A 26,544-nucleotide genomic window follows, 5' to 3' on the forward strand; every position below is an offset into this window, starting at 1 on the left:
TTGGTTTTCTCTCCGTAAAAAGCACCTAGAAATGACTGTGCTGTATTTGGTGCTATATAAATACCAAAGTTGAATTGGAATTGAATTTGCCAGAACATAATTTATACTCTGCCTTACATTTGTCATTCTCATTAATATTAAGGAATCTCCAAACCGTGGACATCGCTCCTGCTCTCCTGCGTACCTGCGGGTGACGCCGCTGACGCATGATGCCACGCCACTTTGTGCCGGCGATCTATCACGAGTTTAAGCAAGAGAACCCAGTACCTGATACTGGTGTCGCTATCAGTGCATCTCTAACAAAAATCAATCTACAGTATAAAGGAAAGTAGATCAAAATCAAAGTTGGATTAAGAGAAAAACAAAGAAGAAGAATCAAATAGACTGACAACAAAAAACAGACTAACAAAGACTTGAGGCTCAGGTTAAAAGTACCTTTAGACAAAGCTGGGGAATTCATGGAATTCAACGCAAACATGAAACCACACAAACATCACTCACACAACCAAGCCAAAGGGTAAAGTATTACTATTATTATAAATGGTACTTTTTGTCTCTAGAAATCCATGCAGACTAAACTGCACAAGTTTTCACTGATTTCAACAGGTACAACATACATCAATTAAAAACAACAAGAACAACCACAACCTATTTCTTGTGTATATGATGGAAATTTGAATTGCTCTGTCAAAAACATTTAAAGGAACATTTGAATATTGTTAAAGAAAAGTTAGAAATAGATAAAGTAAATAATCAAACCTTTGTTATAAGCATAATTCCTGCGTCCATCAACAGACATGAAATCATCTACCTTACATGTCTTATTGTGCAGAACAATTCAATTGTCGTTCTGCAGAAACAAACCATTTTATAAATAAAAGTGATTATCATCCTCAAATAAATCTATTGCCTGTGAAACCCAATGTTCAGAAACGTAATTCTTTTTACGATAAAATAAAACAACTAATGTATTATTTTATTTCATCATTTTATGTCAGTGTCTTTTTCAGTCTGAATCTTTTTATTGGCTTGTCAGTCAGATCTGAGAGATATTCAGAAGTGGAACCAACAAAAACCTGACAAAGAAGTGCATTTCTTCACTTACAGTAAAATTATAGAACAATAAAGTGTGTGAACTCTTCACAAAGACTGCGTTTGACACTTTTGCTGGTTAAAAGAATGTTTTGTGTTGTTTGCTATCATTCTGAAGGCATAAATAATAAATATAAACTCCTGCTTAAGCACATTACAGATTAATGCTTTTACATTACCGATTGTGCTGCTTTTTATATTTGTTGTATTTTGTATGATGACTTTTTAAAAATGCTAACACGGACAACAACAACAACAATAATAATAATAATGATAATACTACTACTACTACTACTACTACTACTACTACTACTACTACTACTAATAATAATAATAATAATAATAATGATAGAATAAGAGGGAAACAAAGTTCTTTATCTCCTCTCCAGTACATGCATCTACTCCTGCTGTCTCTACTGAAGCAATCAGGCTAAGTAAGAAATCCTGGCCCTTCTGGTCCTGTAGCATCACTTTGGAGAACAGTCTGTTCATGAAGTTACTCGAGCATTTCGTCCACCTGCAGTCCAAGTAAAGAGGTGGATCGAAAATAAAATCATGGAGCAGAAATAGATTGGAGGATAGAGTGAGATACACCACTCACAAAAGTGGCGACAATGAACCTTGACATGAGATTCCTTTAGGTATCCTATCCAACAAGGTCTTCTGTTTTCTCATTGAAATCCTCCAACCCCTTTCCTGCATGTACTTCTGTACTCATAAGATTCAATTCATAATACTTCATTTCACTTGCTTCAGCTTCCCAGTGCAGACCTCAGAAGACATCACGACACAGCAGCATTTGACACCATGTGACTCGCCGCTTGTTTTTAGCTCCAGCACACATCTACTCATGTGCTGTGACAGCTTAACAACAAATCTGGCACCAAGTCTTACCTCATCAGAGATCTGCCCTCCAAACGTTACCCATGTTCCTGTGGAAGGAAATGTCAAAGTCAAAGTCTGGGGAAAAAAAACATCAGTATGTACATAAAAACAAGCCTTTTCACACTTAACACAAGAATTTTTTTCCTTTTTCGTTGGGCATTAATTGACATGACATTTTTTTGGCAGTGATGAATAAAGCTTCCTGCCGTGAAGACGTCACAGCTCACTGTCAGCCTGGGGTCAGTGGAGGCCAACTGGAGATTTCCCAGTGACTTATGAGCAGTCATGGGCATAATGGCGTTAAGATAAACAGCGTTACCAACGGCATTTCTTTTTTGGTAACGGGTAATCAAACAAATTCATATTTCCATCCTGACATTGTGACCGACAATGAAACGTGGTGCGTTGTGGCATGTGAAGTGAATAAACTCATTGAAGCTGTCAGCCACAAGAGCTGCAAAGATGTCGTTTGTTTTCCCCTGCAGTGAGGGGGCGGGACATCTGCCAAAGGGATGATGATTGGCTGAGGTGGAGTAAGATTTCATGGTCAGCCAATCAGAATCCACGTCCATTGTCAGCAACTCAAATCTAATGAAGCATCTCTTAACAGCACAAGCTTCTACAGAACTAGAGGCCAAAACCTTTGCTGTTGAGGCTGTCGTGGCTAACGTGAGCCCTGCTAACATGGAGAACATGCTGCTGCTATTAACTTCATAATGTTCCACCGTTTACTTTTGTGATGAAGAAAATACTTGAAGTACAGCATGTCTACCAGTCTACCTGTTGAGGTGCAGTAAATATGAACAGTTCCCTGTATGCTCTTCTACCCTGCAACTGGCTCATGAAACTTACTCAAATTCGTAGACATATATACATTTGAAGAAGAAAAAAAGTAATGTAATAGTTACTTTCCCTATTAACTAGTTACTTTAATAGTGGAGTAATTCAGTTACCGACTTCGTTACCTTTTGGAGAAGTAACTATAGTAACGATCACTAATTATTTATTAAAGGAATGTGTCCTACACTGTTTATGACAAATTTCATATTTCTGTGAAACTGTGACGGTATTTGGGGGAAGTACTTGTGTGAGAGTACAGTATATGTTGACATATTCTTATCCAGGTATTCTTTTACTGCCACTACAGTTCATGTTACATGTCACGAGGATAAACTCTACAGAAAGGACCTGATTTACTAAGTTAATGCTTAAGGCACTGTCAGTTTCTGTACATTTGTGTGATTTCCAATGAATAACATGATGAGCGACAGATGGAGCTGCACAAGTTGGAGGAGGCAGTTCTAGATATGTTCAAATTTTATGGCAAATATCCTGAATAATGCACAAAAAAGCAATTTCAGAGATGAATGGTGGCAACATCAAAACCTGATATACAAGACACAAAAAATACAGCTATACAATAAAGTCTAGATGTAAGAGTGGTGGCGAGCCAGCAGAACACCAGCAGCGTCTCTGCTGAAGGCTGAGCCGACTTGCGCCCCAGTACATCAATGTTTTAGTTTAAACTTCTCCCAGTATTTAGTGCCATCTGGCAAACACACCCGGCATTTCATATTCATGAAAACAAACGTGCTAAATGGGTAGTGTGTTATATTTTCTGTCATATGTGATCCTCAGTCAGTAGATCAGCTTGTAGATGTGTGTCTGTTTTTATACATGAAACTGTTCAGGAGATCACGACCTCTGTCCTTCATGATTACAGGTGTTGGTGTTGAAGTTTTAGTAGTTTTTCTGCCACTTCACTATTTAGCAGGTTTGTGTTTGTTTACAGCTGAATTTTAATTGAGCTTTTAAAAAAAAAAAATTGACTTGCGCTAAAAGGTCAAAGGTTTACTATTGAACATTTATGTTAACATGATGCATTATATTCTCATTTGGTTATTGAATTAGTGCACGTGCAAGATGCATGCTACCTTCAGCATCTGCTCCCGGATTCTTTCTCTGTTTTTGCCGTATTTCAACTTTTTTTGTTTCGTTTTTCAAAGTGTTATGGTGAGCTTTTCTACGCTGTGTCTAATATGTCCTTTTTTTTGCATGCTTAATGGTGACTGGACCACTTTTTCAACTTCTCTGGGTTCCGATGGCTGGTCAGCTTGTGTACATGAGGGAACAGCTGTTGGCTCTCAAGCCGGCTAATATCACCGCAATAACTCCGGACATCCTGGAGGAGTTTTACGAAGAGGACATGCAGAGGGGAAAGTAAGGTGGCAGCCCCTTTAACCAAACTCGCTGTGGCCTCTGTCCACTTTGTTTGGTCTCCAGAAGGAGAAAAAGCATTCCTCGAGTTGAAGTCCCTCTTCGTCTCAGTTCTAGTGATTAATCTTAACCCTTCCCTCCAATTTGTGGTTGAGGTCAATGCATCTGATACAGGGGTGGGAGGTGCTGCAATGGGCCCATGCCTCCCATTCTACCTGTCATCCTGGCATCAACCACACCTTAGGGTTTCTCATGAGACATTTCTGGAGGTCCCAGGTGGGAATGAACACCTGTGAGTTTATCAATGAATGTTCAATTTGCACTCAGGTCAAGACCTCACACCGACCACCATCTGGCCTGATCAGACCCCTTACAGTCACAAGCTGTCCACGGGACTTTGTTACTGGTCTGCCACCATCTCAAGGTAAGACTGTCATCCTCACTATCATTGATTTTTCCAAGTTTAAACATTTCATTGCCTAGCCTCGACCATCCACAGCCAAAGAAAGAGCTGATCAACTGGTCCATCGTGTCTTTTGACGTCATGACATCCCAGCTGACCTTGCATCACATCGAGGTCCTCATTTGCCTCCCAAGTCTGGAGAGAATTCTGCAAAGACCTCAGAGACACAATGAACCTCTGTTCTGGGTGCCCCTCCCCCCCAAATAATGACCGGAAGAGACCTGGAATGCACATTAACTTGCATAACTGCTTCTAATATGTCATCTTGGTCCAAACATCTCCCTTCGATTGAGTATGCCAATAACCCCCTGACGAGCTCTGCAAAAGGCCGACCTCCATTTGAAGCACCTCTGGGGTACCTATCCCCTTTGTTCATCCCACTTGTCCAGTTCCCTCTGTGCCATTGTTGAGGACTTTAGCGACAAGCAAGAGCAGCTCTTCTATGGACAGCAAAAGAAAATCCATCCGATGAACCAGGTCAGAAAGTTTGACTTTCCTCCAAAAAAGATCCCATTGGAGACTGACTCCAAAAAGCTGCCCCTGGTTCTCGGGACCCTTTATCATTGACAAAACTATCAACCCCTATGCTATCAAGCTGAAGTTGTCACACTCTATGAGAGTGCATCCTGTTTTCCACGTCTCTCGAGTAAAAGTACTTTCAGAAAGTCAGTTATGGCTTCCTGCCAGACCCCGTCCTTCCGTCCAGCTTATTGATGACCATCCCGCCTACACAGTCCGGTGGTTTTAGATGTCTGTTTCCCACAGTGGTTCTCTGATTCTGAAGTTTTTTGCTGCCTGTTTTTCACCTTTGTGTTGGCTTTGCTCCTGACTGCTGTGCTTCCAGTTTCATCCCTGGTCGTAAGCCAGCTTTGCTGTGTCAGTGCCCCGTCTGTGAAGATTAGGGAAGTGTGTTTCGGTGGAAACCTAGAGACATTTTGACTTGCCTACTCTCTATCCATTTATTTCATGCTTCGTTCAAAAGTTTTTAATTTGATCAATCCATGAAATTTTTGTCCACTTTCAAATCTTTTTGTCTCTGAGTCTGTTTCACTACATTATTGATTCAATTCTGTCATCACACAAAACAGTTATGTATTTTGGGCTTTAATACTTCTGTACCAGTAAGAACAATAACGCAACTAATCTAAACTAAAAGTTGTCAGGCAGTTTGAGTCCTAGTTATGTTTTAGTCTTTATTTCTTTGTTTACTTTCAAACATTTTAAAGGCTTCATCTGAATAAAGGTGCTAGTGTGAAGTAGTGTGAACTCGCCTCACGTTACGTCTGGCATTTAAACTGGGGCAAATACAAACGCAGCACCTGTCATCTGTGAAACGCTGGAACAGCTCATAAGTAATAGTGCTATTAAGGCTAAGCAATAAACACTTGTGCATCATGGGTCAAATTCAGCCATGAGCCAAGTGTTATTATTGCACAGAGCCCCTTCAGTGATGCACCGTGTGCAGCAACTTCCACATGGATGCGGCGGGGTTGTGAAAGGCAAATCAAAAATGAATTGATGAGCCATATATTATTCACAATGCAACTGAAAACCTAGATTCTGAAAGTAACCCATCCCACCAGTGAAATAGTGCTTATTTTCTCCTGGATGGGAAACAGCTACTGCTAAAAATCAATGTTTTGCTCAAGGGCACAGCTGTACAGCTGCAGCCTGCCAACAGTGAAGCATGAAAGTAATTGTTTCAGCTAATGAATGTTCTTCCTTGCTATTCCTCCCCACTGTTTAATGTGACGGGCCAAAGCTTGAAAAAAAATAAATCACTATGGAGACGATTAACTAACTCATTCACAGATTGTCTCTGTATCTGCTCAGCCTGCACGCTACTGCATCATTCTTTCACTTTGCCAAGTTTTTTTTTTTCTTTTGTCTCCCTTAAGCAGCTGGGCACACACACACACACACACACACACACACACACACACACACACACACACACACACACACACACACACACACACATTTAATGATTTATAGGGTGTTATATGACTTATTGTGTTCATCCTTCAGCATTTCACCGTGTAATACACAGTGGTATTACTCATCAAAATATATTCGAGATCATTCTATTCATATTTATTCATATTTAAATATACCACTTATATCGCGTGCAAGCACACACACGCACGCACGCACGCACGCACACACGCACACACGCACACAACATGAGACGAGAAACCGTGTGCTCATAATATCATGACGCATTTTTCCATGCGCTCATGCTAATTAAACGCACTCACCGAGCCCCAGACAGGACACACGCAGCCCAGACTTCCCCAGGTTCCTGTGGAGGATAAACAGAGAAAAGCGGCGTTATTCAGCTAAGATGTCATCCGTCAAAAGTGATCGCAATTACTTTGCTCCTCTATTTCGCTCAGGGCAACTTCATGCATAAACAAAGTCAAACTGATGTGGTTCACAAATTATAACTTGAAAGACTCAAACTGAAAACAGCAGCTGTCCAAAAGCATGTTGATGGTAAATAAAGGGAGATTGTGATATTACTCCATCATGAACGACTTGATGCTGAGTAAATGTGAATTCAGACACTCTCTGGGAGGATGTGATGCTGGGATTCTTCTCGTTTGCTCATTTAATAGACAATCAGCCTAAATGATCCCAAACAAATCGACTTTACATCTCTTATTCCCAGAATTTCTCAACAAATACAAATGAAAGCATGAAAACTGATCTGTGAACTGCCAACCACCCACACATAAAAGTTAGGAATAAAACGAGCAAATTGTCATGCGACGGCGTAATTTCACCTCACTGGAGAATTCAATCAAAATCCAGCTTAAGAAGGCAAAAAGAAAATCAATTGTAACTCCAGTAGAAACAACAGCAATGTCTGATTGTTTGTGAAGTGGGATGAAGAGGGGATTCACTGGATCCGAGGGTCACCTTGATCAGCGTCAATCATGAATTATAAATGAGAGATTACTGGACGGGGCAGTTTATTTATGCTGTTGAGAATAAGCCCGCCTCTTGTGAGAACCCAGTGTGGAACCCTCTGAAGACCTTGAAAAATAATCCACAAATAGAAGAAAACACTGGCGCTCTGGATGTGGCAGATTTGTTCTGCTACTTTTTGAGACATGTTGACTTTTGCTTCCCCCCTCGCTCCTCTTTTCTTCCTCTTCTCCTCTTCCAGCAGGAAGCACTTCAGTCCTCAGGCCTTGTACTGTTATTGTCTTAAGCAGAGAAATGCAGAGAGCTCGTCTCTCTCTCTCTCTCTCTCTCTCTCTCTCCAGCACTGATGCTGCGTCCTATCAGCATGTACCAGGACATGAACTGCTTCACTCTCTGCTTTGTTGATGTGTCCCACCCCTACTAGCTGCACAGTAATACAGTTAGAATACTGGTGAATGTCTCCTCAATAACGGTTTGTTTACATCCAACTGATCTGCCCGAGAGGCCATGAGGCCCTTTCTACTCTCATTACCAGTGTGGAAGATGAATCGAGGCATCATCAGACCGCAGAGTAAAAAACCTGCACGTTTTGGTTTCCAATCTGTGCTGCATCAAGCCAGACGGAGGGAAAAACTCATGTGGAGCAAAATGTTTAATCGTTCAGTGCCGACGACTGCAGGAGGAGATTGCTCTCCTTCCGGCCGCCACAGGTGTCTCCCCTCGGCGTGATGGATGCAGACCGTCAAGGAAAGAAAGCTGTGACAAGGGGATCGACGCCGCGGTCATCAGATAGTGGAACTGACACGAGGCAAGGGCTGTGAAATTGAGACATACAGCTCTGACAGACTCATCAAGGCCACATGCAAGCAAAAAAAAAAAAAAAGACCCTCTCTGAAAGCACTTCGTCTCGGGAGGAAAATCTGTCCAAACAGGAACTGAAACAATCTCCAATTAAGGTCTCGGGACTGAGCTGGGGTTTGAGGGCATTTACTCATTACAATAAATGAGGCTGTAGAAAAGAAGCCTGCAGACATGTTCCCGTGCCTAACAACTAATAGCCTGCGCCTGTTGAGATGAAGGCGAACTAATTCGAGCCTGTGCTGTGTAGATGTGCCTTCAGCCGATTCAGTTAGGTGTCCAGCGTGAGGGTGCATCAGTCGTGAAGTCACTAGTTCACCAGAGATATAAAACAGCAATGTTAACATGTGAAGTGAGGTAGATTGAATAAATCTCTGGACTGCTTTGATGTGGGTTGTAATCAAGACCCTGATAACAGCGTGACGGGAGAAAACGAGGAGACAGATCTCACTGCTGTCACCAGTCGTGGGTTGCGTTTTTGTCTGAACTTTGTTGGAGGAGTTTGGATATTGTATGATGTATTATAGAGTGGAAGCTATGGGGGGGGGGGGGGGGGGGTAGGACTGCACTGTGGATCTGTGGGAGTTTAGTCTGGGTTACTGAGGACAACCCCCACTGAAGTTACACAAAGTCTGACACAGCATTTATTGCAAGTTACTGCTGTGGGAAAAATGTCTGAATGACTGTAAACTCTCCACTGCTGCCTGGGGTCTCCATTGCTGCCTGGGGTCTCCATTGCTGCCTCGGGTCTTCACTGCTACCTGGGGTCTCCGCTGCTGCCTGGGGTCTCCACTGATACCGTTTTGATGTTGGCGGTGGTTCATTCATGCACATCCTCCACCACATTAAGCAAGCTGGCAGGCACGCTTCGTTTCCATTGTCCTTGGAAAAAGGCTCACGTTGGAGTCGCTCCATGAGCTATTTGCATCCTTTATGTGCTGGTTTGAATACATGCAGGGTGACTTAATGAGAGAGGAGGGCGTACAAAGCTGATGTTGAACAGCTGGAGAAGCTGCCGTGTTTCTGTGTTCCTGACACTTCGAAAACCAGGAAGCAGCAGCATCGGCCATACCCGATTATTATGCACGCAGTCTGCCGCGCTGCATTCGTACATCTACCCAGGACTGGAAAGTGCAGATGCACAAGCTAATGATTCGGGGATTACAGCATGTCAATTTCAACAAAGGAAAAGACAAAGAAGAACGCAGCGATTGTGAGTACGTGGGAGACAAAAGGAGGGGAAAAGGGCTGCTCGGATAGAGATGCACGAGTATCTACCATTCTATTGTAAATGCTAGCACACAAACACACGGGGAGAATGACAAGTACACACTGAGTTGCACATGGACGACTGTGCAAGCCCGTGAGTGTGGCTCAGCCCCTCATGCTTGGATGCTGCCCAAAAGAAGCCTTGAAGTAAAATGACAAATGAGTCATTTGATGACGCCCCCTCACACAAACCTGTCACCACTTATGAGCGTCCTGCGAGCTGCTACTGTATGTAGCCCCTTCTATTATTAGTGACTGAAACCAAGTGAACATCTGGATGATGCATTTAGTTTATCATTGAACCTGGAATCACCTCCTGCTTATCCTCACCTGGGTAAGACTCTCCACTCGCATCAACAGGTGTTTCTCCTAATTTATTCCCCCACACCAAATTGTTCCGATCAATATTTGCCAACAAACACTTTTGTCAAGGTTGACAGTAAACGGATAAAACTCCTCACTCGCAGGGGATTAATGTAGACTAAGCAAACCCACACGAGTCAACCTTGATGGGCGGACGGATTAGACAACACCCACCTCCTCACTTCCCATCGCTCCCTCAGTGGAGGCCACGATATCAACTCGGAGGGAAGCACTGCTTAGATACTGAATGTCGTTTAAAAACCAGAACTTGTGTGGGTGTGGAAAGACGTGGAATTGACCACTTTGAGATTGAAAATACGATTAAATATGAAAGACAGACTGCCGAGATTTAGAGTGTAACAGATTCTTCATCAGAGAAGGAGATATGAGTAGAGTGCAAGGAAGACAGAAAGAGGGAAAGAGGGAAAGAGGGATACTGAGAGAGCCTGCAGAGCTGCAAGTCCGAGCCCCAAGTCTGAGCAGATCAAACGCCCTCCGCAGATAAAGCCCTTCTATATGACAGTGAACGGGAAATAGGAAATGACAGCCGCCAGCTCCCTACAGGGCCCTGCCTCTGTGTGTGTGTGTGTGTGTGTGTGTGTGTGTGTGTGTGTGTGTGTGTGTGTGTGTGTGTGTGTGTGTGTGTGTGTGTGTGTGCTGCATGAAAGAGACAACAAAACAATGTTGACTTGGACCCTGTGGAAACACACACACACACACGCACGCACGCACGCACGCACGCACGCACGCACGCACGCACGCACGCACGCACGCACGCACGCACACACACACACACACACACACACACACACACACACACACACACACACACACACCAATCCAGCTGCCGTTAGTTTTTCTCCCTGATCAGCGATTCAAAAAGCTCAAATGCATCTTTTTCATCAATATAACTGTTGATCGGTAAACGATCGGTGAAAAGCTCGTCCACAGAGAAACGTGACTGCAGCATGCGGCCTGTTAGTAGATTGAAAAACGTGGTTGATTCAGTGTTTTGTGGATTCCTCAGACCTCATGACGATGACTGGCTGAACAGAACGGCTAATATGTGACGCAGACTAACATTCTCCGGCCTCAAAGCAATTTACCTCGATCGATTCGTGTTTACTGTCAAATTTACACGACGAGTAAAGACGTCTGAAATCGATTCCCCGGGCTGTGGTTCAATCTGATTATTCAGTGCTTTCTAATTCACAGCCTTCCTTTGCTGGGGCGCACATGGCAGAGTTTCTTTCGGTTTTATACGTCCAATTATCTGAAAGATTACAGCCTGTTCGCAGAGGACAATTAAGGGGAAAAGTGAAAATTACATTTGCAAGTCAACACTTAAATAGAATCATTATGTTCACTGAAAAGCAGTGCAGCGTTGACCTTTAATTAAAAAGCTGTGCTTCCAGAAACTTCCTGGCTCTTTAAAACGGAGAGCTTGTTTGGTTCCCGTCCTCGGGGGCTTGTTTGGTCTTTAGGTGGAGTGGAGCTCCGCGCCACGGGGCCCCTGTTGTGCAACATCCTGGCTCACATTATTAGAGCTGCACATCGCAGCAAATCGGGCGAGACAAGGGATGAAACAACCCATGTTGGAACAGAAAACAACTTCATTCTATTGAAGGCTGATGAGGACATTTGATGTATGATGAAAAATAAAGCAACGACTGCGAGTCGGAGAGTGGAAACACACCAAAGGTCTGTGCTGCAGCAGTGGAGGCAGAGATGCATGAAATCATGTAAACACACATGCAGACACTCGGGGTCGGACAAAAAACACAAACATGAACATACAGAGCGCAACAGCAAGGCAAATAAATCACCAAGCATCAGTCTGAGATGTGATCTTTTGTCACAAGCTCAGTGGGATCTTCAGTGTTTTCATCTCGACACAATATTATCTGTTAATCTGTTTGTCGTTGGTTTGATGCCTCCTCATTAAAAATCACACAGATCAGAATAAACGTGCCATAGTCTGGTCATTATTAATAAAACATACAGTCTTTGAAGTGAGAGTTACAGATAGTGTGACAGATGCATTGAGAACAAGTTTGAAAACTATAAGAGTGTGAAACTGAGGACAGAAAATTCTAGAGTAATATCATAAGTCACAAAAACAAATGTTAAAAAGACATCAACAGTAATAATAATAATAATAATAATAATAATCATCATCATCATCATCATCATCATCATCATCATCATCATCATCATCATTCTTGTTATAAAAGGTAAATGTGGAATTATTTCTCCTGAGTAGCTGAATGACTGTACATAATGTAAGTTATTAGTCATTTTTTAATGTAATTTTCTTTAATTCAAGCTTATTAAATCTTTATTTTGCTGTTGATTTCAGTGACTATGTATATGATGATGTTTATCAAAACTCACCAGTATTTTAGTCTTTGGTTCATTAAGAAAATTCAGAAGAAACATCTGCATGTTGGGATCTATTGTTTTGCTGCTTTTCACCCAACACATTGTGCATCAGAATAGATTCATTCAATAACTCAGTAAGACACACATTATTGTTTTGAAGTATAAATTATTCAGTTGTTCTATTTATTTACTTAGTTTTTGGTGGTTCAGGGGAAAAGATATTGATTTGCCTCAGAGTCTTTTCTTTAGTTGTGACGGACTGTTTGGAGGGACATGAAAATACTTTAACTGAAGCATCATTAAGACATTAATACGTCATGTTTCCTCACCGACCTGGTGCGTACACTTTGTTTCTTCCGGTGTTGTTGAATGTTAAATAGACAATCATTTCATCATTTTTTGCATGTGTGACGCCACAAAATCTGAGTGCCTGAAGGCTATGAGGGAACGCTGACACAGCAACGATTTCGCGTAAAAACACAAAACTTTCATAGTGTTTTGGGTGTCACTTTACACAACAACGGTGCTCTACGAATGTCTTAAGGAGAAATCCCAAGTTGGAACTATTATATCTCTATGTAGATGGGTGAGAACCACACTTTGGGAAAATGCTCAGGCGGAAACTGCTGCTACCGCACCACGGCCGTAGTAAATAGTTCTTCTGCACATGCTCAGTAGATTGAGAATGAGAACAACGTTTCCTCCGTTGTGTCATGACTCCCAGTCCATGTTCTTCTGGAACTTGGCAGTTGTATAGTTGACAGTCACTGTATTAACAATTCAATGTTAAAATGCACATTAACTTTTTACTTGAGTACATTTTCAGAACCTGCAGTTTTTAATCCCTGTTAGTTAATATTTGTTTGTTTGTTTTGTTTATCTTTGCATCCACTGAATTTCAGTCCTTCACCAACTGTTATTATTATATCATCATGGATCATGTTGACCTTTCTAGTCTCATGTGTGAGATAATTTCTTGTAACTTCAATCCAGGAAGTCTCCTTGAACTCTACTTGAGCCTCTGCACTTCCTTGAATTGGGCATGTCAAAAGATCTGCTTCAGAATGTGTTTTTAAGACAATTCATCCGGTGCTGTTGGTTTTCAGTGACTCAGGAGGAATGAACTCGCGTACATCCGTGTTTTGGCTGTGAGGTCTGGTCACCTGTTGGCTCGTTATATTTCGGAGCTCAAAGGAAGGAGAAAACAACAAGATCCATTTCGAGGATCCAACTCGAGGGGAAGCAGATTTTTCTCTGAATGACATTCACTATGAGGCTGAAATGGGACAGAAATTCAATTTCTTCCACAAACTTCAGGGACAAAAAACCCGGCAGGAAATGAGACCAAAGCGAAGCTGGGAGATGAAATGATCGTCACAAAAGAAGCACCTGATGAAGCTGCTCCATGCGTCTCTGTCAAACAGAAACAGTGATGTATACCCTGCGCTCGCAGGCTCTGGCATCCACAAGACCAACAGACGGGCTTTTTCATGCCCATCTGCAGCACAACTCTGAACCGACCATGCGGAACCTTCCAGAAAACCTCCTGGATCGTCAAAAGGCCTTCTGCTGCCTAATGAGCGTTATGATCTTCGGTCCAGGCGTCCGGCGTGCCCCACCCCCCCCTCCCCACCACACACCAGAAATAATCTGCCGCACGCTTTGCTGCATCACATGTTTGGAAAGAAGGTTTAGGTCAACTGCCCTCCGTGGTTTCAACCGGGGGACACCGCGTTTATATGCTACTACACTATATTTGGATCGCCATGACAACTAAAATGCTGGGGGTGGTGGTATTATTAGTTTATCCTCGCTCGCTCTGCACATTACTTCTTGTGCTTCAACTTGCTACGCCTTCAGATGTTCCAGTGTGGCGCCTCGGCTCCACGCAAATCAGATGCACATACGTGTACTCATGTATGTGATGCCATGTGCCGGCGCGTACGCCCACAAATCCTCACGCTCTCATCTTGGAGAACATGCCTGAGTGTGATCTGCTATCACACAGAGATTAACTTCAAGGAAGTTGGCATTACTTCAGGAGAAAAAAAAGTTCCTGCCAGATGGCTTTGGAAGCCATACAAGCAGGGTACAATAAGTTAATCCATCCCCCTTTTATATTGATCGATGATCAGCTGCATGAAAAAACAAAAAATGCTTAAAATGTAAGCAAGCAGAGCTGCCAATTCTGGAACGCAAAACTCTCGTAATAAAGTCACACATCTCACTACTTGTTTGTTACACCGAGTGGTAATCTTTGTGCTTCAGATTAAAACGGCTGTTTGGATCCGCAGACAATGAAAAGCAGTTGTGTTTATTTTAAGCTTCTACTTGGAAAGTAGAAAGTATTTTAAGCCTGTTGCTCGGTCCAGGAGCCATTTTTATCTCCTTTCCATCAGTAGCATGACAGAAAGATTCATTATGTTTAGTAGCATGAGCAGAACGTGAAAAAGTTTCTTTTCACAAAGTTGAAATGAACAACGAAAAACAAGAATAATTTTAATATTATGCCTCCTGATGCACATGAAAGTGAAACCAAGAAAACCAAAGTCTCTGACTGCAGCACTCATGTTTGGCTGTTTGACTGTAATGCTGATGATACGTCACAAACTGCTCATCACTCTCAGCATCCTCAGAGTCCATTATTCAGATAACATCAACATCCTGCAACTACAGTTATTTCTATTGAAGAAAATCCAATCAATTCTTTTCTTTTTTCAATTTTACTCTTTACACACTCATCATTTGTCCTGGATGGATGGATGGATGGATGGATGGATGGATGGATGGATGGATGAATGGATGGATGGATGGATGAATGGATGGATGGATGGATGGATGGATGGTTTGTTTGATGGCCTCTTCTCTGGCAGGGGAATCAAAGAATGCCTGTTTGAATCAGAGGAATGAATGAATGAATGAATGAATGAATGAATGAATGAATGAATGAATGAATGAATGAATGAATAAATAAATAAATAAATAAATAAATAAATAGGCCCTTTTCGACAGCCTTTTTGCTTCATACTTGGTCCGTTTAACTTATCAGTCATGAAACTGAAAAAATTATAATCTGAAAATATTGGAATATTTTTTTAAATTCTTTTTAAACCTGAAACCAAAATTATTAGAACTTGAATCTGCAAAATGCTTGAAACATCACATTTTTAGGGTAAGTTTGATGATAACTTTTCCATGAGGTTCCTGTCTTTGAGAAGTGGTGTTTGATTGTTTTACATAAAAGTGAGGCTATTTGGAGGATTCCATTGAAACTTTGAATGAGCTTAACAAATCTTAATTCACTCCTGGTGCTTGATAATAAGTGTTTATAAATGGGAACCAGTTGGCACGGCGATCAGGCTTGTTGGGTGCCGGGGGCAGATTGAAGTTGGCTGTTTCTGTGTTGTTATGGAAACGAGATGAGATTGTGTGACAAGCAGACACTTATCACATTTTAGCTGCTTTCAATCATTCTGCTCGCTGACCTGCGTACCGCAATTTTCTCATTCATCCAAATCTCCCACTGTTGGTTTTTTTCTGACTTCATCCGTTCCCAGCCTCCTCCTCCTCCACCTCCTTCTCCTCCTCCTCCTCTTGTGCTCTCTGTAAACGGCGGAGTCGCTCTCTCCAGCGAGTTAACAGTGTGAGGTGAAAGCTACTATTCTGCTCCTGCGGTCTGGGTTAAGAGCCCACTCGCTGAGATGACAATGCATTGTTTACTTGGCCCGGCCTGGTTAAAACCCCCACACAGACACATGTGGAGCTCCGCTCGACTTGACTGTCACATGACACACACACACACACACACACAACTGTACGGAGCCACATGCTGACAAAATACACTGGATGAAATTAACAACTTTCAATTACAGTTACTAAAAAAGACAAATTCTTTCTTGCTCTTCTCCTGTTCTTCTATTCATCAATTAAAACATTGAAACTAAAATCAACTTAATTAGAATTAAATAAATGTATCCCTCATTGGTTCGGCTTTTTATTGAACCCTGTACTTTAGCCCATACAGTATATAGAATAGAAAATAGAAACCCTGTCTCCCGTTCTGGGACCTCCTCCACAAGGTTTCTGACGGCTCTGCAGGAGTTGGATGTTCCAGTGGGGCTGATGAGGCCGAGTTCAGAGTGACTGTGGACAACTTTATCTGCAGCTCAGTGTGACAAAGACCAAGTAGCTGAGGGATGACCTGAGTGGACATCATGGAGGACTGCAAATATCTGGTGGTCATAGACACCAAACTGGACTAGGTTCACAACACTGGAGTTCCTTACAAGACGGGCCAAAGCCGTCTCTATTTGTTTGAGGCGGCTGAGGTCCGTTAACATCTCAAACACTATGCTGGAGGTCTTCTATGTACTGAAGGTCTTCTATGTACTGAAGGGGATCTCTGTACTGAAGGTCTTCTATGTACTGAAGGTCCTCTATGTACTGAAGGTTTTCTATGTACTGAAGGTCCTTTATGTACTGAAGGTCTTCTATGTACTGAAGGTTTTCTATGTACTGAAGGTCCTTTATGTACTGAAGGTCTTCTATGTACTGAAGGTCCTCTATGTACTGAAGGTCCTCTCTGTACTGAAGGTCCTCTATGTACTGAAGGTCCTTTATGTACTGGAGGTCTTCTATGTACTGAAGGTCCTCTATGTACTGAAGGTCTTCTGTGTACTGAAGGTCTTCTATGTACTGAAGGTCCTCTATGTACTGAAGGTTTTCTATGTACTGAAGGTTTTCTATGTACTGAAGGTCCTTTATGTACTGGAGGTCTTCTATGTACTAAAGGTCTTCTATGTACTGAAGGTCTTCTATGTACTGAAGGTCCTCTATGTACTGAAGGTTTTCTATGTACTGAAGGTCTTCTGAGTCTGTGGTGTTGAACTCTATCCTCTGTGCTGTTGCATGCTGGGGCAGCAGGCTGAGGTTGTCCGACACCAACAGGCTCAATAAGCTCATCAGAAAGTCCAGTGACGTGGGGAAGGTGGAGACGGACTCTGATGGTCTCTGAGGAGGATCTGGTCCAAACTGAGGTCCATCCTGAAGAAGGTCCTCTAGTATCGATCCAGTTTAGCCAAACTCAGTTTATTTTGATTTGTACCATCTGAATGGCGTTATTGAAATCAAGTATGATATATTAAACGGCCTAATCGTTAAGTAATAATAGTTAATGGCAAATTGTGAACAATGTACTTGATAATATATCAGGTATCTATTGCATTGAATTACTTTACTTCATTGATGAATTATTGTTTTTCTGTCATTTACTATATTAACCTTTAACTTGAATTTATTAGTTATTTTTTGCTCTTACTTTCCACACCTTTTATTTATTTTGTCAATTGTAATTATTATTATCTTTTTGGCTTGGATCACATTGTATCTGCTTTTTCACACACAAAGAAGTTCAATTTGTCATTTAAATGTATTGTCTTGTTTATGGTGTGCCATTGGTACACTCAGTTCTATTATGTCCAATCATCAGTCTGTTAATCATCCAGGGAGCATTTTGACTTGTACAGACTGGAAGGAAATTAATTGTGATAAACTTAACATCCTGAATGATTACTGTTATCAGAAGGTCTTGTGTAAAATCATCATTTCGAGCAGTTTGTTGGCTGTATTATTTGGTACATGACCGTCTTTCCACTGCAGAAACATCTACAACCAAACTCGTCACGTCTCTTTACTAGGTGTGCGATATATATATCGTCTACGATATTATTGTAAATGTTGTTTTGACGATGTGCTACATCATCGAGGTGCATAAGGTACATATGAGATGCCTCAGGAGCCAATCAGCGGGCAGGATTCCGTCACGTGACGATAACCCGCTCTCCCACAAGCGTTGTCGGGCGTCAACAGGAACACATGGATAAGCCTTGCATGTAGGAAATATGGGTGAATCTCCGGTCTCAGCGGATGAATTAATGACGAGACGTGAGTCGACCTCATGAGGCTGGAAATGGTTCCGTGTTGAACGAAATGACGTCACTTAAAATTAAGTTATTTGCAGAATATGCTGGTGTCATGCCAAAGTAGTCAACCCCGATGAAATCTGTGTCCCCTGCTGCAGAGGGTACATGCATTCAGAAGACTGGAGCTAATATTTTGTGTTGGATATAAACTTATTATAATTACAAATACCAGAAAACAAGAAGATGTGTCACTTATTTGCTGCACACCTGCATGCTGTACAGTTTACCTCGGAAGAGAGAGAACCTGAATGTTTACCCATTTAATGTCTCTACATTGGAGTTTGACTGTGAGTCTCTTGAATTAACATGTTTTAAGAACAATAAACAGCTGCTGTTCTGAAACTTTGTGTTCATCCATACTTGATGGAACTTTCTTTTTAATTATTGAGGTTTTTATTTTTTTTCCTTTGCCCATATTGCACACCTTCAGTGACGTGTGCTGAACAGCTGGTCCACATATTTAACAGCTTGATTCATGCTCACTGTCTCAATATCAAATTTGCATTTCAATGGCACATGTGCACACCTTCTACTCTTCTCCTGTCGTCAGATTATTTTCTCTTCATCGGCCGGTAACAATATCTGGTAACCTCCACACGTCTTCTGTTTCTGTTTCTGCCCCATTCATCATTGAAATTGTTTCTTGTAGGATATTGAAATTAAATAAATGGCAAATAGAATCATTAAAAATGAAGACATTTATATGTCAATCACATTTGATAAAAGATGAATTAAAATCCTCACATATTTCACGTCTTATATCTTGAAGGTGTCTCTGATGCACTTCTGAGTTCTGCTGTAATACGAAGGTTCAGGGGCCTAAATATGATTTTCTAGATGCATTGAAACTTCTTTGAAATTGCCAAACAAGGTCACTTGAATTACGAAATGTTTTTGTAATATCTCTGGAAAAATGAAAATCGCTTTATTTGTATGTCATTTCTTCATTTGTTCATCTATAAAAATTGATTTTCTTGCGGAAACAAATCACAAATTCTCACATTATTCTAATTAAGTAATGAGAAGTATGCAGTTCAACCTTTGCTCAAGTATGATCTCTACCATATGTTCTACTTTGGTACTTTCAATATTTAAATGTATCCTGGGCTGGCTGTGACACAGCTGGTATAGTGATTGCTGCTGAAATGGAAGGTTGCAGGTTCAATTCCCCATCTCCCCATGTCCACGTGCCAAAGTTCCCTTTAGTTAGACTCTGAACCCCAAACTGCTCACATTGGATGGAGAGAGCACTTCGCATGGCACCAACATTCACTGATTAAATATTTGGTATTTTTATAGTATTAGGTAATTGATCCTGCCCACTGCTTAAATTAATATTCAAACTTTTGATCTGTTTTTCCGGACTCCTTCAACTGATCGTTGTCAAATTGTAAAATATGAAATGGGTCACGCTCGTTGATGAAACAGAGAAAGACGTGAGATGAGCAGTCCAGGATCAGACGACGGCTCTCTGTATTTCTGTCTGTCCGTCCTGAAGCAAACACGCGGTCACAGGGACGTACGCACCAGCCCACTCATCACCTGTCACTGCTCATATATCCTCAGCTTCCCTCCCACCTCTTTCTTTGATATGTTTCAGGTCTCATGTATTACCTTTTGCTCACACCGCGGCTGCAGAAGGTTCGCACACGTTTTACTTTCAAGGATAAGAGACTAATATAAGTACATCCTCTTCACTCGCTCTCCTTTCACACAGTCTCCTCCAGTGTACGTACCGGTACTTCATGCCGGTGAGCTTGGCCGTGGACTCCTTGAGGTTGTGGTGGTAGCGGTGGGTGAAGGAGCCCAGGCTGCGAGCGATCAGGGCCACGGTGCGGAAGCGGGCCCTGGCCTGGCTGGCAGTGTTGGGGCTGGTGGCGTTCTGCTTGCTGTGCTCGCCATTACGAGGGGCCTTCAGGCCGTGGTCCGTGCATGCAAAGGACACCTGCATGGCTGTTTGCAGACACCACGACAGCCGCTCCGAGACAAATGAGACTGCTCGAGGGTCAGTTTCTTCCTGTCGATCCGTACGTGAGGTTGAAAGTCAGCGGTCCAGGCCAGCTTCGCCTGGTGCTGCTGAATCTCATAAGGGCACCACAGAAGGCAGCATGGGACTATTCAGTGGCTGATATCAGGTCGAGATCGAACATGTCAGTGCTGCAGTCCCGGTCAGTGTGTCACGAGCTGAGATGGGAATCCTGAACTGGTTTGACTCCACCTGAAAACATGAGAGAGGAGAGACGGGTGTGAAGAAGATGTACGGTTGAACAAAGTGATCGCCCAGAGCAAGAAAACGATCCTGTCAAAGCAGAACAAGTCTGACGTTGAAAACCTCTGTTTTCCCAGTTTAAGAGCTTCTGTTCACATCTCTGAGCTCCTCTGATGTAACCACGTTTAGAATGAGCACAACTCTGCCCTACTTTTTTTTTTTCTGTCTCCCTTTTCTCTTCCTGGGTCTGTGCTGTTTTATCTCCCTCACCTCTCTGTGTGTTTTACACTTCTTTCCAAAACAGATGCCTGCTGCTCTCCAGTTGGTGCGTTTCTGTTTTCTCTCTGTCTTTAGTGTGTGAACTTGTCGTGCTGCCAGGAGTTGTGGGTGTCTGGGGAGACTTTCATGCCCTTCAACCACGACAAAGCCGTTTAGTCAAACACCTGGAGTGAGGGGAGGATGACTTCAAAGCTACACTGTGTTCTGGACACTGTACACGCGCATGCACACTTCCTCTCACGTTTTTTTTTTTTTAAAAAAAGGTCATGCTTTCACCAAAAGACAAATTCTTGCAAAAATAACTGTACATGCATAAAAATCTTTGATGTGAATGTATCCGCTGACAACACAAGCTCACATAATACAGACTGAGTTCTTACACAGTTGCCAGCGCTCCGTGAGAACGAGGATGAGGAGCTTGACTTTCTCTCCTGTAACTTTGAGAAGGGCGTCGAGCGGCGTCACACAGAGAGCAGAGGTCCCGCGCAGATCTGCATCCCAACAAGAGCAGCCGTCTCCAGACCCGGCACGCTGACTCCAAAGTCCTTTCCAGCAAATGGCAGAGCTTTTTATGGTGCCCGGCTGTGCAGCAACAGTCCTCGGTTTGATAAAGGGACACTGGAATGGAAGTGGACAGGCAAAGAAAAGGAAGAGGAGGAGGAGAAGGAGGAGCAGGAGGAAGAGGAGGAGAGAGGAGGATGCATGGTACCTCACTTCGGGGAGAGGAGGACAGATGCAGTGAGGAGGCGAGCAGTGTTGAAGACAGTGAGCCAAGCGCTGAATGAGGGAGAGAGACGTCGAGTACAGAGAACCAGCTCTGAATGACTGGCTCAGAGAACTGCAGTGATTTTCACTATGGTGCCACTAGAGAGAGAGAGAGAGAGAGAGAGAGAGAGAGAGGAGGAGGAGAGAAGAGGGGGAGAGCAATACAGAGAGAGAGAGAGAGAGAGAGAGAGAGAGGAGGAGGAGAGAAGAGGGGGAGAGCAATACAGAGAGAGAGAGAGAGAGAGAGAGAGAGAGAGGCATGATGCACGAGTATTCATTTACTCAAGCAAACCAACCTCATTCAGGGTCTCAGTGAAATAAAAAAACTGTTTAATTACACGAACCTACATGTCACAGGCACGCTTCACTATATTGTGCACCACTGATGAGGCGTTTATTCTGGCTGCGCCCACTTTTTGTTGTCTGTCTTCATGCCCTCCTTCCAGCACGGTTTTCTCTCTGATCACTGCCAAGACGTGACCCACAAATATCTACAGCAGGAACAAGCTGCATGTTTTCCACTGCAAAAAAAAAAGGCTATACGTTGCTGTTGTGGAAGGGTGGAAGGAAGACCAACACTGACGAACGCCTCACCACCCAGTAGAAGTGTTACGGTGAAGTAACGCAGAAGGCTACGTTCAAGCAGAGCGGCGTCTTACTTTCCTCCCCCACTGAGCAGTAATGTGACAATGCAGGATTTCATGGTTCATTGAGCATCCACAAACCTCCAGGCCAACGCAGCTTTATTTAGATCATGAAGATTGCATTTGATCACAGTCGACACTCGCAAGACGTATGAGTCAAAAAGGGCCCATCATTTCTTCTCCAAAGTCAAGGACGATTGTAAGGTTACCAGGAGCATTACAGGAGGTGAGAGTTTAATACAGTAGAAGCTTAGAACATCTAGTTCTAGGTCTACTGGTTTCCAGAGCTCTCCTATAGGGAGTGCATGCTCCAAGTTGGGAAAGTCAATGGGGACAGGTGTGGAATGAAGGCCCAGACAAATACATCCAAATCTAAACCATGAATAGGAAACATAACAAAAATCATGTAGATTGTCCAGACTTGGGTCACTTGGACCCAACCCTGGAGCCAGGCCCGGGTTGGTGTTCACTGGCAAGCACCTGGTGAATGGCTAACTCACGTGTCCCCGTCTGGCAGAGCCGAGCGAGCAACATGGGAGCGCTATGTGGGCCCATCACCAGTAAAGTCCAACATGGAGGAGAGGTGCATTACTCATACCTTGTGTGGGAGTGGGCCTCTGAAACAGACACTAGCTATTGGGACATGGAATGTCACTCTGACCGTGGAAAAAAGACTGAGTGTGGTTTGTTCTTATGCACCAAACAGCAGCTCAGAGTATTCAGCCTTCTTGGAGCCACTGGGCAAGGTCCTAGAAAGTGCACTGCCAATGGCAACATCCTCGTTGACATCGGCAATGTCTGAGTAATCTGCGAGTACGTTCTAGCAGACTAGCAGAGGAGGCGAGTAGAGGACTCTGTCTGAAAGGCTTTCTTTTGCTGAGCCAGACCCTGGACCTCCCATCAGCTCCCGAGTGCGCCTTACTGTGGCCACACCTCTGGACTAAACAAATAGGGTTTGGCAATGTGGAAAAAAAGGAATTTCCCCAAGGGATCTAATAAAGTATAATTGGTTTAGTTTTAGCTCAGGACCTGAGCAGCTGTGGCCCGAGGCTGTCATGTTAGAAACCCAAGGACACACTGGTGGACACCAGCAGTTCAGGAAACTGTCAAGGCAAACAAGGATGCCTTGTAGGGCCTGGTTGGCTCAGCAGGGATCAGCAGGTTAACGGGACCACAGCTGTCGGTTCTGCGGCGCCATCAGGAGGGTCTGAGGGGTCTTCCTCAAACTGTTGTAAGAAAGAGAATACATCCACTGAACCTGAATGAGGATATTCTCCTGACGGGGAAGAAACGCTTTGTGGATGTCCTGAACCCGGCGGACATGTCTCCCTTACAGTAGGCATGGCCTGTGGCTTCTGGGGTGTCCTCATCCATATCCCTGATGGAGGTCACCAGGTAGTCCAACAACTCTTTGGTTGGGGGGGGGGTTCCTGTGCGGTGCCAGAGGCTATAATGTCGGGGGGCGGAGGCTGTAATTTCTGCTTTTTGGCTAAGACTATTTAACATTTGATCAAAAAAACACAAAAATGAATTCATTGTAAGTATAATACTGATAAATAAATGTTATTTTTGGAAAAGTCCAACAAATAAAGGCTTACCAGATCTAACAAAACAAAAGCATCTGTCTAGTGCTTAATGAGTGATGTTTTTCATTCTGTGGCGTGGTGGTCCCAGCTGTGAAATGTAAAATTGAATATGGAAAAAGATGTTCAAGTCTTGCATTCAATCAATATTAAAAAAAGCCAAAAGATGATTGCATCTTGAGTGTGTCGTTCCGATTTGGAATGAGGGTCAACAGTCATCCGTCTTCATTTTGAGGACATTTATTGCAAAAGTACAAAGTTAAAGAATCAAATGAAATGTTTTGTCTGCAGAGGACTCTGGCTCTGTGCCCACAAGCAGCTCACAAGAAGACAGAGAGAACTCCTTTGTATTCTGTGGACTTTATATCTTCATCAGGGACGGTGCAACTCTCACACTCGAAAGCTGTCTTTTGATCAGAAGGCAACGTCTTCAGATGTGTCCCTTAAAAGGGAAGTAAGTCCTCAATGGGTGAATGTATGCTCGTCAGTGTTTTGCAGAACTCTTTCTTGCATTGCAATATCTGGAACTCTGGACCTCCCGGGACCACAGTGAGCGGTTGCATCAATGAATATATCAAAATATGGAAAACTATTGTTTTTTTTCTTTTTGGGTATGAAAATGAGATGAAGTATGAATGTCAATTATCTCACTTCAAAAGCTGCTTAACAGCACATCTACTTCCTGAATACAAGCACGCGCACACGCACGCACGCACGCACACACACACAGACATTTCCACAATCTCAACATAAAAGCAAGGCGCTGTATCCCCACTCTAATTGCGATGGTGAAAGGTTTCTTGAGTTCTTCAACATGTGCAAATCAGAGCAGGCAAAGCATCGGGCAGCTTCGGTCTCTAGCACCTGCCATCAACGTGGTCCAGGACCTCCGGTTGAGAACTACTGCTATGATTAACATCACAAACACAACATCACTGAGGCAGTTCCAAATGCCTCTGAGAGCTCTGAATTCAAATCAATGAAATTCTCCTCTGCAGCTCCCAGACGAGCACCATCATTCAACTCTGATGGTCGAGTCTTGATATACCTCACATGTTCACGCACTCCAGGTTTTAATGAACATTATGATTCGATATCAGTCAGATTGTCCTCTGAGGCCTCAGGACTGTAATCCTTCACGTCATTGCTGATTGCAGACCGCTGCATCAGTGCCCCATCATCCTGGCTCTGTTTTTCCACGGCTCCCTGCTCCAACACACCTGCTTGTGATGGGAGGCCATCAGCTTCATCACAGCGTGGCGATGACACGTTCATCTCACTGAGGTGCGTTGGAGCAGGGACACGTTGAAAACATGCAGGAGAGCGGCTCTCCAGGACCTGAAGGATTTGACACCTCTGCACTCGAGGCTTAAATGAGCATCCTGATCTGTCTGTGTGTAGTCCTTAAGGCAGGCGAAGGCTCAAAGATATTAATGCTCACTGCCTCCATAATACAAACTGACACTGTCATTTGTTAAAATATATCTGACTGAAAAGCCTTCTCCACTATGAGTATCAAAATTGAAAATAGTAAATAAAGTAAAATAAAAACACTAGTTTTAGCCTGGGAAACCAGATAATGACCAATAATGTGAAATAAACCATATTTATGGCCATTTTAAATGAAATATAGCTAATAATTCAATAAAACTGTAAAAAGAGTTAACATCCGTACTTAAAAAGTGCTGCAGCTTTAATGAAAAAACATAATGACTATGATATTCAATATACATGTTTTTGATGAGCAAACTGCACAAAATATTCTATAAGAAATGAAGTCCTGTGTATCTATCACGACATTATCACTTGTAGTTATTAAATATTCACCTGATTTTTTTAAACACGGTTGCAATTAGATCATAACCAGCTGTGCAATATATTCACTTCTTTTCAAACATTTATTACACTAAATTATTATGTTGTTGGCTTTATTACATTTAAAATCAGCAAGAACTATTAAATCATTGGTCAATATTCCAATAATATCTACCCTGCGAGGCACTTTCACTCAATAACATGACAAACAGCATCCTCATCAACAACAACAACACAACATCACAATTATGCTTGTAAAGTCAATATTATTGACAGGAAGCCGGTTGACAAACAGTTTTGCCACAATAAAATCCCCATACCATTCCTCATGTAGACACACAAATCTGACATAAGGGAAATTTTCCCACTGCTCAATCACTCATGACTCCACCACTCCCACATCTTTTATAATCTTTTATATCTTCCACCTGGTTTTATCCATCCATCCATCCATCTTCTATCACACTTATCCAGTTCAGGGTTGCGTGGCGCTGGAGCCGATCCCAGCCTACCGTGGGCGAGGGCAGGGTACAGCCTGAACAGGTTGGCAGTGTGTTACAGGTTTTAGTTTGATGATATTGTTTCTTAGTGCTCCAATGCATCCATCCAATGCAGACACAGATCGCTTGTCCCTGTCTCCATATTGTGCCACAAGTAAGCCATTTTACATGAATGATGGTCATTTTGAACGCAGCGAAATAGAGTTTGTTTCGTAGTAAAAATATGTGACACACAGACATGAGTGATCAATTTTTTGTAATTTATGTAGGTTATAATGTGTTGAATATTATGCATAAATCTGTGAATA

At 42.7% G+C, this 26,544-nt stretch overlaps 1 protein-coding gene across 3 annotated transcripts in view; it reads right to left on the minus strand.

The window, feature by feature from the left end:
• kcnab1b (potassium voltage-gated channel subfamily A regulatory beta subunit 1b) overlaps positions 1–26,544 on the minus strand; it is a 52,004-nt gene that overhangs the window by 18,562 nt on the left and 6,898 nt on the right. The window contains exons 1-4 of one of the 3 annotated variants that reach the window (XM_080488540.1): positions 21,310–21,793; positions 20,178–20,659; positions 6,916–6,959; positions 1,987–2,024 (exon numbers count right to left, since the gene is read on the minus strand). In XM_080488540.1, the coding sequence (XP_080344666.1) occupies positions 1,987–2,024; positions 6,916–6,959; positions 20,178–20,392 (297 nt within the window). In that variant the 5' untranslated portion in view covers positions 20,393–20,659; positions 21,310–21,793. Of the gene's footprint in view, positions 1–1,986; positions 2,025–6,915; positions 6,960–20,177; positions 20,660–21,309; positions 21,794–26,544 lie in introns of those variants that run through there. The other 2 variants (XM_080488541.1, XM_080488539.1) reach the window with 2 other exon arrangements.

The sequence above is a fragment of the Lipophrys pholis genome (assembly GCF_963383615.2).
Source record: "Lipophrys pholis genome assembly, chromosome: 1".
NCBI lineage: Eukaryota > Metazoa > Chordata > Actinopteri > Blenniiformes > Blenniidae > Lipophrys > Lipophrys pholis.